The sequence below is a fragment of the Seriola dumerili genome, unplaced genomic scaffold (genome assembly GCF_002260705.1).
Source record: "Seriola dumerili isolate Sdu_G_001 unplaced genomic scaffold, Sdu_1.0 BDQW01000003.1, whole genome shotgun sequence".
NCBI classification, from domain to species: Eukaryota; Metazoa; Chordata; class Actinopteri; order Carangiformes; family Carangidae; genus Seriola; species Seriola dumerili.
Window position 1 is genome coordinate 2,851,742 of NW_019174258.1, and position 15,866 is coordinate 2,867,607.

General features: G+C 39.5%; 1 protein-coding gene across 1 annotated transcript in view; it reads right to left on the minus strand.

Annotated features, from left to right (window-relative positions):
* The window catches only part of kiaa1549l (KIAA1549 like), a 54,015-nt gene extending 38,449 nt beyond the window's left edge, over nucleotides 1–15,566 (minus strand). Inside the window, exon 1 of the mRNA XM_022741643.1 lies at nucleotides 15,193–15,566. Coding sequence (XP_022597364.1) covers nucleotides 15,193–15,566 — 374 coding nt within the window. The remainder of the gene's footprint in view (nucleotides 1–15,192) is intronic.
* Between the last annotated feature and the right edge of the window lie 300 nt (nucleotides 15,567–15,866).

Below are 15,866 nucleotides of genomic sequence, written 5' to 3' on the forward strand. Positions count from 1 at the left end.
CAGCATGTTTTTTTCCTGATTGACTGATTATCTGTTTGTTTCTTAGGGGTATATCAAAAACTTATAGTTAGACAAAAGGACACATCATCACATTTGTAATGTAGATTCGAGTGTTGTTTAAATATAGATTATGTCATTTTTGATAGAAGAAACATCACACTCTTCTTTTTACAAATCATGTTTAGGTCATAGGCAAAATAATATACTCTTGCTCAATTCAACACACTGCTACAGCCTCACTTGGTCTGGTATGACCGGTAGCATATGGTGGCTATTGTTAGCTTATGTTTGCAAACTTTACATGAACATTGTTGTGTAAATGACATTACTGAGGCAGTCTGCTGACTGTAGCCCCTTTTACACAGCCTGTTCAAGGTGGGAATGTTGTGCCTTTATTCCGCCTCGCTGTTCTGTATAAAGGGTATAAACACGGAATGGGAAGCGCCGTTGTTGTTCCGCCTTCAAACCGACAGGTAGTCACAGAGCCAAACCGACTTCTGTGTAAAAGGGAGGGCCGGCATGAAGGAACTGACGACGACGCTGTTGTGTTACACGTCACACCTCTGATTCCAGAACACCGGCATGCTATCTAAAATCACACAAGGGGGCGGCATTATGTCGGCTTTGTTTGGTTCCATATAAACAGGCAAAGGTGGCATAATGAGGGGTCTTTTTAACGGCAACGCAGTGCGATCTCTGTTTAAAAGAGGCTTATGACTGTTCTACTGTTACACTACCTAGGTTTTTCCAACCATTATAAGACTAAAGCAAAGTGCCTAAGCCAAATAAAGGAAAAAAACTATGAGAGTTCTCTACTGCTCTGGAGAGGAATGCTTACCACCCTAACCTCTAAGCTAACAAGCCACTCATGGAGAGCTCAGACACCGATACCTGCTAATTAGTGTTAACATATAAATAAAATACTGCTAGGATATCACTCGTCTCAAAAAACAGGAGCACAGACTCACTTATTCTGTTAGTCAATTAACAGAACAACAAGAAATATTATTTGTCCGATAATTGCATGAAACATCCTCCAAAAGACACAACACACACACAGTTGATAAGCTGAGTTTACGCCAAGCAGACAGCTAGCAGAGGCTAGGGACAGCACCCACCTGTCGCTCAAAGCGGCCATGCCCTCAATTATGCATAACCTTAAGCCTTAATAAAATTTAAATGGGTGAGTTGCATAGAAATTCACCCCCGTACAGTTGTTCATAAAGGGGGAAATTAGCTATAGAGAGCAAAACCTTTTTTGTACCAGGCTGTTAACATGTTTATTTCTGCTGTAAAGTTGGGCATTTTGGGCATCTGTGGGAACTGACTCGCTTTTGGAATAGCTGTCCAGTGGCCATTCGAGGAACTGCAGTTTTTGGCACTTTTGTGTTGGCTCTCCATTTTTCAGCCTCGGAGGTTGGCCCTAAGACCTGACTACAGATGTATATAGACATACGACTGCACAGTCATTTTGGTAACATTGTTACACAGCTTTGGGAAGATGAGAAAATCCAAATCCATTCGCTATAAGCCTTGTTTTACCATTGTTGTAAAGAAAATGTGGAGGATTATTTAACGCTACATAGAGCTTAGTTTATCAATGAGCACATGTTCTGCTTTTCTTCTCTTTAAGTGTACTACAAAAAAACAACAACCTGTGCTGTGTTTTTATAATTATTGTTATATTTATTACTCCAAAATGATGTGAAAATGTATTCTTGAGGGGGACCTTAAACCACCTGACTAAACTGAACAAATCCTTGGGGGAAAAAAATCAAACACTGAACAATACATTGACCAATGACTCTCTCTCCGCCTCTGTCCTCCGGCTTTGTGGGTCTCTCTCTCTCTCTCTCTCTCTCTCACTCCAGATAAAAGTCAGCCTATCCACTCATGCTAAGGCTCTCCGTCCTTTTCAGCCTGATATGTCGACACACTGACTTCTGTCCTGATGCAGCTCAGGACGCTGTAGTCATGGCTTATGTTGTTGCACTATGTCCACTCCTATTACTGTTCACTGAGGTTGTTCTCGACTGTCCTTGTCCCTGTGTTTGAGCTATTCTCATTTAGGCTTGAGCAATATGATGATATATGCTGTTAGATTATAGAGATCTGTCAACTGGTAGTTATCAGTATTTTTGAACATGAGAAAAGAAGCAAAAAAAAAAGGAATCTGGTAACTAAATTATCACTGGAGCATTTCACTTTCTAAATGCACCAACACTAGACACTGCATTCATTTCTTCCTGTATCTGCATCTCTATATGGTACATTAGGGTAATGTTCCTGTCAAGTGTTTCTATGTTTTCCACTGCAGGCACTGGCTCGGTGAAACACACCAGAGAGCCACTATTCAGCGCTTTTAGCAAGCTTTTTGGAAGGTGACAGGGGACACATTCCCTCCACTCTCACATGAGGGATCGTATATCTCCTGGCTCAAACCCTTTTGGCTAAAGTGGACGAAAAGCAGCCAAAATTAATTGATTTCTGGGCCTCATTATATGAATTCAGAAATTTAGGTCTTACAACAATTCAGCGAATAAAGGATATAGACACAGTAATGCTAAACAGATGAAACCAATCCAGGAAAAAAAATGTTTTGATTTGATGTGAACATTTTTATTACTTTTCCAGTCTCGCTGTATCATGTTAATGATCAAAAGTTGCACAAAGGGGCTCTAAAATATAGAAATAAGGACGTTTGATGAGCGCAGAGATAGTCAAGTGATTATGTTTCTAAATGTGGACACACTGCTGAAAGAATGGATGGAGCTTTACATCTGTGCAGTAACTCTTGGTCAGTCAACATAAGAAAAGAATAACAACTAGGCTACTAAATGAGCCAACACGTATCTCAATAGCCACAATTATTAAATGCTGTCTTCAAACTGCTCCCCACTGATTGTTCCCTCAAGTGTTGATTATTGTGCAAGTTTTCCTGCATCTTTCACTAACAAATACACTAAAAAGACTGTCCCTATAATCTAATGTGGTTTTGCATTTAACTAATACTGAGCTGAGCTGAGGCATGAGGACATGGATGGATATTGTATGCTTAAAGGGTAACACATAAACACAAATAAATGGAAGATGGTTCATAAGCATTTCAGTTCATAGAGTACCACAGTGAGGTCCTTACAGTAAACCATCACATCAACAACTATTATGTCTGCAGTTAGAACAATCTAAATGAATAGAGATGATGCAATAATGCTGAAAATAAGATTCTTTATGCTGTTTCAAGCACCATTTCTGGAGCTGTAAACCCTGAATAAACTTAAGTTTGTATGTGTAGCTTCAATGAAAGATCTTCCAGAGATGCTCAGACTTTTTGAGGGGTGTAATGGCTGAGTGGCTTATCTAATATTAATATTAAATACACAGCACCTTAGCGTCACCAGCGGAGCAGTGAAATAAAATGTGGCACTGTCTGACATGTTCATAGCAGGAGGGTAAATTGCCACTGATTACTGTGCTTATGGCTTAGACGTTCAATACTGAATGTATCGTCACACTGTGTTCTAAACAGGATCACACCTGAGAAAACTCCTACATCTTTACAGAAAACATTCAACATTGTTCAAAAGCCAGAATGAGAGATCTGGGTAATGCTGGTTAGCATGTATAATATAAAAACTTTATTGATCGGTCTGTAATTACTGAGGATTAACACATCAAGTGAAGTGCTCCAACCTTCCGTGCATCATAGCAGCTTTAAATAGACTTCATTTGAAGACTATAACTGAAGGCAAGCTTATAGCAGCCTCTCCTTAACCCTAACTATACCTATTCCTAAACTGCAGCTCTTTGTGCAATGCATCAACTTAAGTACTTTTCTTCTGTCACTAATGATAAATATAATTGTAAATATAAAGTTACTTGTTTGCTTTCAAATGTATGGAATGCGTGAAAGCAAATATCCACTAGACCTTTTTTCACAGCAAACATTTTGTCCCACTGTGACAAGAGAGCCAGCATGCGCAACACCAGGACCCTGAAACTGAAGCAGCTAAATAACTTTCAGCCATCATTCATTTCCTTATTAACTCCCAAATTTTCCCTGCTGCAACAGGTCAAAATATCTTTACTGAGGAGTGTGTCAGTAAACAATTCCACTGAGCCAGTACAAAAAAATACATCAAGAACTGGCTCACCTAAATGAAATTATGGATGCTTTTAATCACAACTGTGCTTTTAATGCAATGATAAATCAAATGTCTGCTGATGAAAAAGGACGATATCCAACTACAGTTACTCCTCAACAATCTGAAATATATATATTTATATAACAAATAATATATAACATTATTTTATTTTTTTTAGAGCTGGCTAGGTTGAGGGAATTTGGGAGCATTTCATCAACTTCATACTTGCACAGATGATTCCAGATTGATGGTGTATAAAAATGTAAGAGTATTTCAGGGTGAAATATTCCTTTGATATATGGAGTGACCAGATGAACCTTGCTGGGGCAGACAGGATGACTGGAAGTCAGAGGGCTCAGTATGGGTACTGCAGGCAATCACAGTCCCATTAAAACCACCAAAAATAAGTCATGTTTCACTACAGCACCATGCCCAGAGGCAGCACTGGCCTACGAACTGTCAAGGTTGAAAACAGACAGAGCACGCAATAGAGATAGAGATAAAAAAAGCAAAGGTAAATACAAGCAAATTCTTGCCACGGAAGCATCTTGCATTCACGTTTCTATACAGAGATGTAATCAGAAAGGCGTTATTACTCAGACTGCACAAATGCAACAAAGTGTGTTTTACATCACGCAACATTTCGGATCTTGTAAGCAACACATATTTTACCGATTTGTGCATATTGAGTTTATATTGTGGGTTAACAAACATTCAAACTGGTTTGACAATCTCAAGACAAGCTCGAAAAATCTGAAAGAACAGTCTTTATGTCACTGCCTCTTCAAATAAGCCTTCAAATATCTTCTTGTCCTGGTACAACCCAATACACAGACACACAGGGAGAGAAAAGGGACTGTATCAAACTGGAGCTCATGGCCGTCTCCCGGGGCCGTACATATCAGAGAAGGCAAGGGATGAGTGTAGGAGTTTAGCTGCATGCTGGGGTTGTGATGGGCCTGGAGATTACAACAGTGAGTGTGAAATGACAGGTGGGGGTCAAGGCAGGGCATCAGATATAGACACAGCAGCTGATGGGACTATGTACAAGGTGAACATTAACATGAAGGTCCCCTCCTAAATTATGTATTTGCTTTGATTAATTCTGGACATACTATTTAATAATACAATGAAGGGTATATTTATTCCAATAAAGGTTGAATGAGAAACAGCAACTTTGCGTGAATATCAGAACAAGATTTGTAAGAAGAAAATAATCATCTGTGCTGTTCCTACAAACAACTTTAATGTTTGATACTGATCAATACTGTCAAGGGGCCCAACAGTCATTTTATATGCCACAGCTGTTTCAGTATTGGATCATGATGTATGCATACTCTAAATTAGAGAATTATGGAAAGAGAAAATAAACAAACTGGAGCCAGATCAGTAGTCATGTGAGACATGTCCAGGATCAGGTGTAAAAGGATAATCGATGGAGCAGAGCAGGATTAGTGGTATCGAAAGCAAAGTAAAATGACACCAAGTCAAGCAGAGGTGGATGAAGTATTCAGATCATTTACTTAAGTAAGAGTATGAATACAGCAAGGTAAAAACATTCCATTACGTATTAAGTAAAAGTCCTGCATGAAAAATCACATAGGTAAAGGTACAAAAGTCTTAGCAGGAAAATGTGTCAAAGTAAAAGCACTTGTTTCATCACTGTGACTGATACATGTTACTATATGATATTACAAGGTTGTTAATTCTCCTGTAGCTGGTTGAGGTGGAGCTAGTCTTAACTACTTTAAATACAGTTAACTAGTCCAGCGGTTCCCAACCTAGAGGTTGGCCCCTTCCAAGGGGTCACCAGATAAATCTGAGGGGTTGTGAGATGATTAAAGGAATAGTTCATCTTATTTGACATGGGGTTGTGTGAGGTACTTATACATAGTCGGTGTATTACCTACAGTAGATTTGGATGAGCACCCTCCAAGTTTGGAGAGGCAGCCAGGAGTACTGGCACAGAAGATGAGTGATGTACTGCTGTGGACGGGGCCAGCAACAAAAAAAAAAAATGTTTTAGCCACTTTAAAACAAATGCCCACAGAAAAAAAGTCAATATCAGTTGAAGTGACTCCGTGAAAGCGAGCGAAAAGCAGTGAGATACGTTTTTGCAGTTGGCCCCATCCACAGCAGTATATCGCTCATCTTCCGGTACTTCTGGCTATTTCTCCAAACTGGGAGCATGCTGAATCTACTGCAAGTAATACACTGACTATAGATACTTCACACAACTACACGTCACATAACCCAAACTATTGTTTTAATAGGAGAGAAAAGAAGAAAAACAAAAGTTCTGATTCACACATATGTATAGATTATCATATTTTTCTTCATGAAAAATCTTCATCTGAAAAGTAATTAGTCACTAATGCTGTCAAATAAATGTAGTGGAGTAAAAAGTACAAAAAGTACAAAACTCCTCCTCTGAAAATGAGTATAATTATAAAGTATAGACGTAAACCTCAAAATTGAAACTTGAAAATACAAGTTACATTCCACTACTGAAGTCAATCAGCCTGATTAACATGTGTCCAGATATAGACATAATACAGTACAATAGACTATCAATAAAATACCAATAAAACAATTTCTCCCTGCAGAGTGACCTTGGTGAAGAGTACAGAGTACAGAGCTGTGGCCAGGTGAAGTTCAGCTTCATCACCTGTGTCAGTCTGAGCAAAAAAAAAGACTCCGAGTACTCTGGTATTATCACTGTTGGGACGATCACAAGTCCTTGCCTCTGACTTTCTAATTGGGCCCTCGGAGAGACTTCAGAGGAAGTCAGAGCTCATCCTGCCAAGTGGCAGAGTGCTGAATGTACCTTCTGTGTCTTATACATCCTTTACTAAACTCTTGCACAAAGTCTCACTGTTCCAACAGCACTATATTTAAAGGTACGACATGAGAAATATTGTAATATTTGGAAATTATTGTCAGTTGTTGCAGTTTAATATAGTTACCTTCAACTACTCTTTATGCAAATTCAAACCACATTTTCAGTAAATTGTGTTACTTTCCATCTCAAAAGTAAACCTGTTGCCTTTCTCTGACATTGTTGTGTTTGCAGAGCATGAAGAAGGATGCTGTTACTGATAAAGCTGATAACAATAAGCAATAAGTAAAGAATAAATGTCAACAGTTTACAGATCTTTGTTCAGTAGATTTCCAGCAAAGTTCAACCCCAAAGAACAACATTTAAAATGCAGGATGCCAAAGTCCTCCTAATGATCTCATCTATTATGGTAATAATTAAGCCAAATTATTACACTAATAAGTTATTCATGATAAATTTCCACACAAGACATTTTACTCCTTAAATTTCAACATCAATGTCATTAAGGCAAATTCCTCTGTATTTACTGCACTTGGCAAATAAAGCGACCGACTCGGTCACTGCCGTACAGAACTCACAATCCTCCACGCGAAACCAAACAGCCTCTCCAGCACATTAACATAAATATGACGCAAAAGAAGACGGTCATGAATTGCAAGGCTCTTAGGTGACATAACAAAGACACATTGCAGCACTTGTCCATCTATTTGCTGCATGAACCAGCTAAACAAGACCTTCCTACAGCTGACCCTGATGCAGTCTGCGTTGAACGTATTCAGTATTTCACAAGAAAAAGCACAAATTAAAGAGGAATATCTTTAAAATACACAAGCTAATACATCTGTATGGCAGACAATTCCCGCGACTGTGTAACAAGCTCCTGAGAGCTCCCAATCCCCAGACTGAAAACCACTAATGTATGAGACTGAGCAGACGTACTGACTCTGACCGTATCTATAGGCTGTAGTGCAGCGGAGGTTAGCCGAGACATGTGAAGGATGGAGGCAAGAGGACAATGAGGGATAACAAGGTAGGATAAGCCTGTTAAGCTTCCAGGATCCCCTCTGAAACCCTCACTCGAGTCGAGCACAACAATGCCAAAATGTATGTAATACAATCATAGTGCTGTATAACCTGGGGGTCACTACGAGCAGCAGTCCACAACTTCATGTGTTACCTGCTGACAGTATTTGAAATTTTTAGAATTCAAAAGTATTTTAAAAAATGTTTTCCTTAAATCCAAATGTTGTTGTTTTGAAAAAAAAAAAGATATTTGGAAGGACTCCAGTACATTTTATTTTTACTGTACCACAAATAAGATGTGCAAAGTTTTTCAAAAGCCTTTAACTCAATGGAGAAATATATACTGTATATTGAAATACAAAATTAAACTACTCCCCTTAAGCTCATTAAGTCCATTAATAAGAAGAATCTCCTCATTAAACTACTTTGATAATAAACTGATCATTGCACAATTTTTTTTCATTAAATCAGTTTGTCAAAGGTGAATATTTGCTGCTTTTCTTCGTCTTCTACTGTTGTAAAATGAACATCTTTGGGTTTTGAACTGCTCTGGGACGTTGTGATGGGCATTCTTCACAGCTATTCAGTTCGTAGATATTTTATTGACCAAAAGATGAATCAGTTCATCGAGAAAACAGTTATTTAGAGTATAAAAAAGAATCGCAAGTTGCAGCCCTCTGCAGGTGCATGGAGCCCACACCGGGAACAACAGCTCAATAATAAGACTGATTATGCTTTGCAAGTGTTGGTGAGTCAGTTGAGTAAGAAATATCAAAATGGCAATATCTTCTCTATGCAGTGCAATTCCATTCAACACAAGACTATAATGTGTTGTTTTCACTGAAATATAGCCTTGACTTCTCATGAGCTGCTTCTCTCGTGACAAGAAAAGAAATGCCAAATAACTGTTCGCCCTGCACCTCTCCTTTCTGGGCACAATGGGAGACACAGGGAACAAGACCAGAGAAAATCTCACAGATACAGAATGCAGGTGAGAATAAAAACAGGACATGGTTGCATTATGCATTTTATCACGGCTGAACACCAGGTCAAACGACACATGTTTGAGCTACAACATGGACACCGTTCATGCCTCACATCACAGCGATTGGACATTCAACCTTGACACTCCACACAGTCGAAGCAAACACAGAGATCACCACCGACTCCGGCGGGCGGCATGATGGATGAGCTCTCAAACAAAGGCCTCCAATACATCCTCAATTCACCGCAGCACAACAGGGCCACTGCACAGCCACTACTGTGATGGTGGCCATAAAAGATCCTTCCATCACATTTTCAATAAGGATGAAAATACTATTGAGTAATACTGCATTCAATTCTTCTAACCCTGTTAATCCTGCCGCAGTGTTTAAGATATTCCCACCTTCAAGCACAATTGGTTTTTATTCATTTCAACCCGGTATCAACGTGTTATGAAACTCCTCTGCTTTTAGACCTACTGTTAGTTAGGTTACTCTATTGTTGCATTATGATGCAACTGTAATTACACACTGATGTAAAAAGCATCTTTTTTAAAAACAGACATATGCAATTACATGATTTAGGAGTAATTATGTAACACAAAAAAAAACAAAAAAAACATGTAATTGAGCAATTTAATTGTGAGAATAGTTGAGAAAACAAAGATATCTTATTCGTAGTTAACAGATATGTAGGATTTAAAACCTGTCTTTTCGTAGGCCATCTTATATAAGTGAATTAAGAATTTAGGTAAGAGAGAGGAGGATTTGTTAGAAAGTAGCACCAGAGGTGAGACCTCACTCAGAGTAGTGTACTGTAACGGGAAGTGCGAAATCAATGGATAATACACTCAAAATTGTTTTGGCAGAATTGGTGCACAAGAAACAACTCATGTCAGTCTTGAGTTGTGACATTTCTTTTTCACAAACAGATCTTTACAAATAGTGCTGAGTCATAACAATGCCTTTTTTGTGATGATTGAAATGTTGTAACACCCAGGGATTGGACATCAGCAGTACCCGTTGAGGCATTATGGACAAAGACGACTTCAGTTTAAGGTACTGAGCATTGAGATAGAAAACTCACTAAGATTTGTGACAAGTATTGTGTCACCTGAGGGGAGACAGGGAGAATTAATAATGTGTTATATCCAAGTTATGTTTTGTGGTGTTAAAGAGTTAGAAAGAAAATTCCTTCATTCTTTCTATGATGTTAAATTTGTTATTAAAACCACAATATAATCGGAACACATTTTTGATCTTTTCAATTGATTTTCTGGCCTGTATATTTTAAGGGGGGTCTCTACAATGGCCATCAAGAGATGTAACATATATTCTCATTAAATTTAAGTACTTTAAGCGATTAGGGGTTTGGATATTTGTACTTCAGAGTGGACAAGGAAAAATTAGCTTTTGTAAAACAATGATGTAAGCCTGGTTAGAGAAGGTTGGGAGCTGTGTGGCCAACACACACACTACATAGAACGCAAGTCAAAACACCAGCACCGATTGTTTGCTATGTAAAGCCATGGGATACACCACTCACTGCCCTGTTTCCAGGCATCAACCTGGTCATCTCTACAGAGAAGCAGGATTTTCAATTACACTTGCTCCTGCGATCAGACCTTCCAGCTGCTGTACTGTGAGTACTTCTTCTGTCCATGCAGCACATAAAGTTTGTATTATAACATCATCATAATTTTCTCTGTGATTTCTCATTTTAAATTTCAATATAGCTGATCAGCACAGCTCTTGTAAATAACCTGTATGATTTTGCTTATACATAACATAGTGACTTGATTGACATCTCAGTGGAGCAACACGCTGTTCGCCTGGTTTACGAGTGCAGAACAAACAGCATGTTCAGATACTGTAGACATAGCACAAGCTAGTGTTGTATCTCCATGCCTTTGCAGTTGGTCAAACAACAAAGTGGGCTCTGCCACCAGAAAGAGCTGCATAGTCTCAAATGCTGTGACTGTAATATGAATAACATATCTGCATTCAGAAGATAGTATCAGAAGAAACTCCAAGTCAAATACACTCAAAGCTCCACTTCTTTTGAAGTACGGGGTTGAAATGGGAATCCTCACTCTTTACCTTTGGGCTAAAAAATATTTGTTGCAAGAGGAAAAGGTAAATCTTCTTAGACATAACTTTTGGCAATACCTACAGGTGAGACACCTCCTCTGTGCCACAATGGGGTCAAAAAGAACCGCACCTCAACACACATCTCAGAGGTCACAATTCCACCTGAGTATAATGGATCTGGGACATGTGGCTTCAATATATTATTCAATGGTTTTTCAGAGACTACTTTTGAAAAGAGAATTAAATTCTTAATGGAGAGAAAAGAAAGAAGGAATTTTTTTCACAAGTTCTTAACTGATTCTACTGGACACCATCCAAGATGTGGGCGGGCAAATAAGGCAAACCGCAGGAAGTGTCAGGGTTCAGATGGGACCACCTGCTATGAAAATGTCCCCTAATTCAGATTTTATTAGCAGATAATTTATAATTTAATTCCAAATCTAAACAGTCTTCATTTGGGTTTTTGACAAAGATTATACATCCACTCACAGTTGCCCAACTGTAAATGCTGCAGATTTATTTCAGAGAAGTTTAATGTTGGTCACACAGATACTATTAAGAGGATGGACGTCCCCACGGGAGCCATCGTTTCAGGAATGGTTTATCCAGCTCGGCTAGGTAGCAGGTTTCTTTCAGGATGAAAAATAGGACACATCAGTACATGCAGTATCAAAATGGGGACATTTCACTGATGTGCATCTGTGGCGCCATGATTTGAAACATAAAAACCCAGGATTTAAAAAATGATTCATGTTCTTTTGCTTTTCTTTTGAGAAAATTGACATAGAAAATGGGAATAATTGGATTTTGTGATGGGGTTTTTCTTTGTCATACCTTTTCCCTTTGATGTCACTCTATTTTTTGTCTTTTATGTGTGTAATATATTGTATTTCCGCTTGTGATCTGTTATGACTATTCATTATAAGAGAAAAAAAGACGTTTTTAGTTTTTTATACATGGTTTTAAACATTAAAACTTCAAGTGAGAATTTACCTCTCAGTGCAAAGAGCGTCTGTCTTATCAACCCTAAGCTGCATTTCTTTGTCCTCTTTCCTTACACACTTCTTAAATTGGATATTCTATCATTCTTCTCATGCAAACCTGTGCACTTCCCCATCCCTACTATGACGGCGTTTTAATGGCTGTCATCCATGTCTCGTAATGACGTCCACTGTCAAGGAGAGGTCTGTCTCCTAGGTACCATGATCTAATCCTGCGGACACACTCTTGACCTTCATTAGCCATCTAACACATTGCGGTGCCACAGGCAACAAAGAAACACCGAGTCAGAAACACACACATATACACACATACACACAGTCACTCACTACTGCATTTCACCAATACTGTATGTGCAGTAAAAATTTTTATGTGGTTTGTTTGGTTGGTAGGTGGATGAAAAACAGAGACATTAATTGTTGTAGTTTAATTATTGAGCTCTAGGTCTCCTGTGCAATATATCAGGTCTAGTGCTGAGCTGTACTTCAGCTTCAAAGATATTGATGCAATACACTTGATATTAAGAAACAAATTGAGGATCAAATACAGCAGCTCCATAATATAAAAACATTTAGCACTAAAATAAAAGGAACGTTCCCTCACTGCAGCAGGGTACAAAGTGCTGAGAGTAGCAAGTTATGACACACACTACACAAATCACACACATGCACACGAATACACACAGACAGTCTCTGAGGACAAATTAATAAGATATCCATGAAGGATGAAGAGAAACAAACTCTGAAACTTGCTTAGACTTTCGCTACAGATGGGTATGAGCTGGAGCATTTGTAAAGGCCTTGTTTGTGTGTATGTGTGTACTTCTCCAGAAGCAGTGGGGCAACACATTCGGATTATCCCAGTAATGAATTGGCCTGCGGGGAACGGCCCGTCTCATTTTAAGACTTAAGGGGTGACTTGTGCTCTAAAGTAAGGGCATAAATCAGACAAATGCGACATGGTATAGATTTATGAATGCGCATAAAGGTGAGTATTTCAATATGTGTTGTGTGTGGCTGCAGGAAAATTCCCTTCTCTTTTAAAAAACAAAAACTAATTTGCTAAAGGAAAAAAAAAAGCAGTCTGTGACTTAAAATGTGTGACCCATTTTAAGCTTTTACCTTTAAATGACTACATTTTAATGCATTCAAACTTTAGCGCCTTAAGTCTCACAGCATGTTTTTTTGTTTGTGCAACTCATTGGAATTACCTCCAAAAGTATAAGGACAAAAAGGCGCTTCTATATTCTGTCAGGAAAACATACTTAAAGTCCAAAGACACCTCGATTACTGATTAATAAGATGGGCTTCTAAAACTGTTGAAGATTTCCTTTAATGCTCTCTGAGTTCAGCTTATCCCTCCCCAGCACTCTTGATGCTTCACTGATGCTGTCATCTTTGCTGCCTCCACTCTCAACCTGTTTCACTAAAGCTAGAAATCAGAGAGCGAGCCCCTGAATCTGTGATGTCACTGGGATTTAAAATGAAAGGTTTCTTCATAGACTGAGAGATGGATGGTTCGCAGTCATAAACTACCACAGTCAACATGTGATGTTGATGATGCACTGACATAGTTGTTTGATATATTTGTAATGAATAACATCTTGAATAAATTAGAAGTATAGAATAATGACTCTCAGGGTTGGATGATTTGCCTGAAATGAATATTACAGTTTTGATGAGAACATTTCTTATCTACTACTTCATTTAAACAACAGAATTTAGCAAAACGATGTCACATTTTTCTCATATCATCATGATGCGATTCTATTGGAAGCCGATACATGAATCCCAGCCTAGCCTCAATTTCTATATAATCCAATTAGAGTACACAAAAGAACATCATACACACATTTACATGACAATATGATAGTTGTGGTTGTGAGAGTTCTATGACACAAAAAGGGGTCACAGACCAACAATGTAAGATTCATTGCTAGGCCTATATTGCTATATTAACATTAGCTCAAATGCCTACATGTAATGTGAAAGAGCCTGCTTGCAGTAACAAAAAACCCACAAAGAATTATCAGCAAAATCTAAAGCTGTAGAGTTCGCACTTGGCATTCTGAGCAGCTGCGCTGTGTCTACGCCATGGTCTACGTGTATCTTTGTTCTTCTTATACTGTATATAATCGTGTTTAATTAAATTTTCTTTTCTACAAAGTGTCCTGGGCTTGTTACATTACACATTAAAAGTCTTCACTTATATGAACCCATTTAAATTTTTAACAAGAAACAGGAAGTATAACATTGCCATGGATTCAGTGTGGATTGAGTGAGAGAACTTGAGAGCCCATTTTCTTTACATTTTGGAGAATGCAGTATGCCGAATTCACTATTAACAGATCCTGTTCGCTATGTGCCATTTGCCATTGGACGTGACAACTATCAAAGAATTACTTTGATTCTGGCAAGTTCTGTAACACTCAGCGCTGTCCAGCATCCCAGACCAAAATAAATGCTTTGTGGGACTGGGGGTCGCACTGATGGAACCGGTAAAGACGCTGAGAGCCGGTAAAAATTTAATGGCTGTTTTGACAGGCCACCACCAATGGGGATTTGAGACAGTAGTCCCCATGGCCAGTCCTGTGCTCTGGTCTCATCTCTTTCTTTGTCAGAGGCCCTTTTAGACGAAAACATTGTTTCTTCGGTGGAGGAAATTCTGGAGGGTCACACCCACCTAAACACCATGTAGCCTGCTGCACTGAGCGGGTCCTGCGTGTTTATAAGCATGGGCAGGGCCAATGTTTTAACAGGAGGGAATCACATGCACTAACACGCACACATACATGCACTAACACGCACACACAGCCAGACCTGAACACTGCTGTGGCCATTTCCACTGTACTTGTGAACATTATAGTACAGTGGAAATGCTGTTTGGATTGTCCACAGCAGTAAAGTGCCTGCACAGTGTTACAGTACAGTATTTAGCCAGTGCAGCGCTACAGTATTTAATACATGCCGTGTTGTGCAGGAAAGCATGACCCATGCAGAATTCGCAATGTCAAAGTGCAGAAAAGTGTCCGGTGCGGGTGATGATACAGATGGTGAGTGGATGAATTACAGTCCAGAGCCGTACAGGCCGATGACAGCAGGAATGAAACGACCTGCAGAAGCATTCCTCCCTGTAGCGGGACAGGAGCAGTCTGCTGCTCGGAGTACTCCTCTGTCCCTCTATTGTTTGGTAGAGTGGATGGGACTTGTTCTTCATGACTGCTGACACATCCACCGGCATCCGCCTCTCTGCCACCATCGCCACTGTGTCCAGTTTCTTCCCCAGGACTGAGCCGGCCCTTCTGATGACCTTGTTCAGTCTGTTGGTGTCTTTGGCTGTGATACTGCTGAACCAGCACACAACCACATAAAAGACACCACAGACTGATAGAACGTCCTCAGCAACTGTCCTCTCACACCAACGGGCCTCAGCCTCCTCAAGAAGTAGAGTTGGCTCCGGCACTTCTTGTCCACGTCCGTGTCCCATCCCAACTTGTTTCACAGGTGAGCACCCAGGCACTTGTAGGTGTTAACCACCTCGATCTTTTCAGCCCCAGAAGGTGACAGGAACTGGAGGAGACTTCCTCTTTATGGAAACCCACCACCAGCTCTGTCTTCTGTCTTCTTGGCGTTTAGCCGGGGGTGGTTGCGCTGACACCATTCCACAAAGTTGTTCAGTTGTTGTTTATGGCCGTTTCTTTGCAGTGGACATCAAAGGTAAGGATGTCCGCGGAAAGTGTAAGTCACACTGAATCAGAAAATGTGTGAATCGTGCCTGTGTATTCAG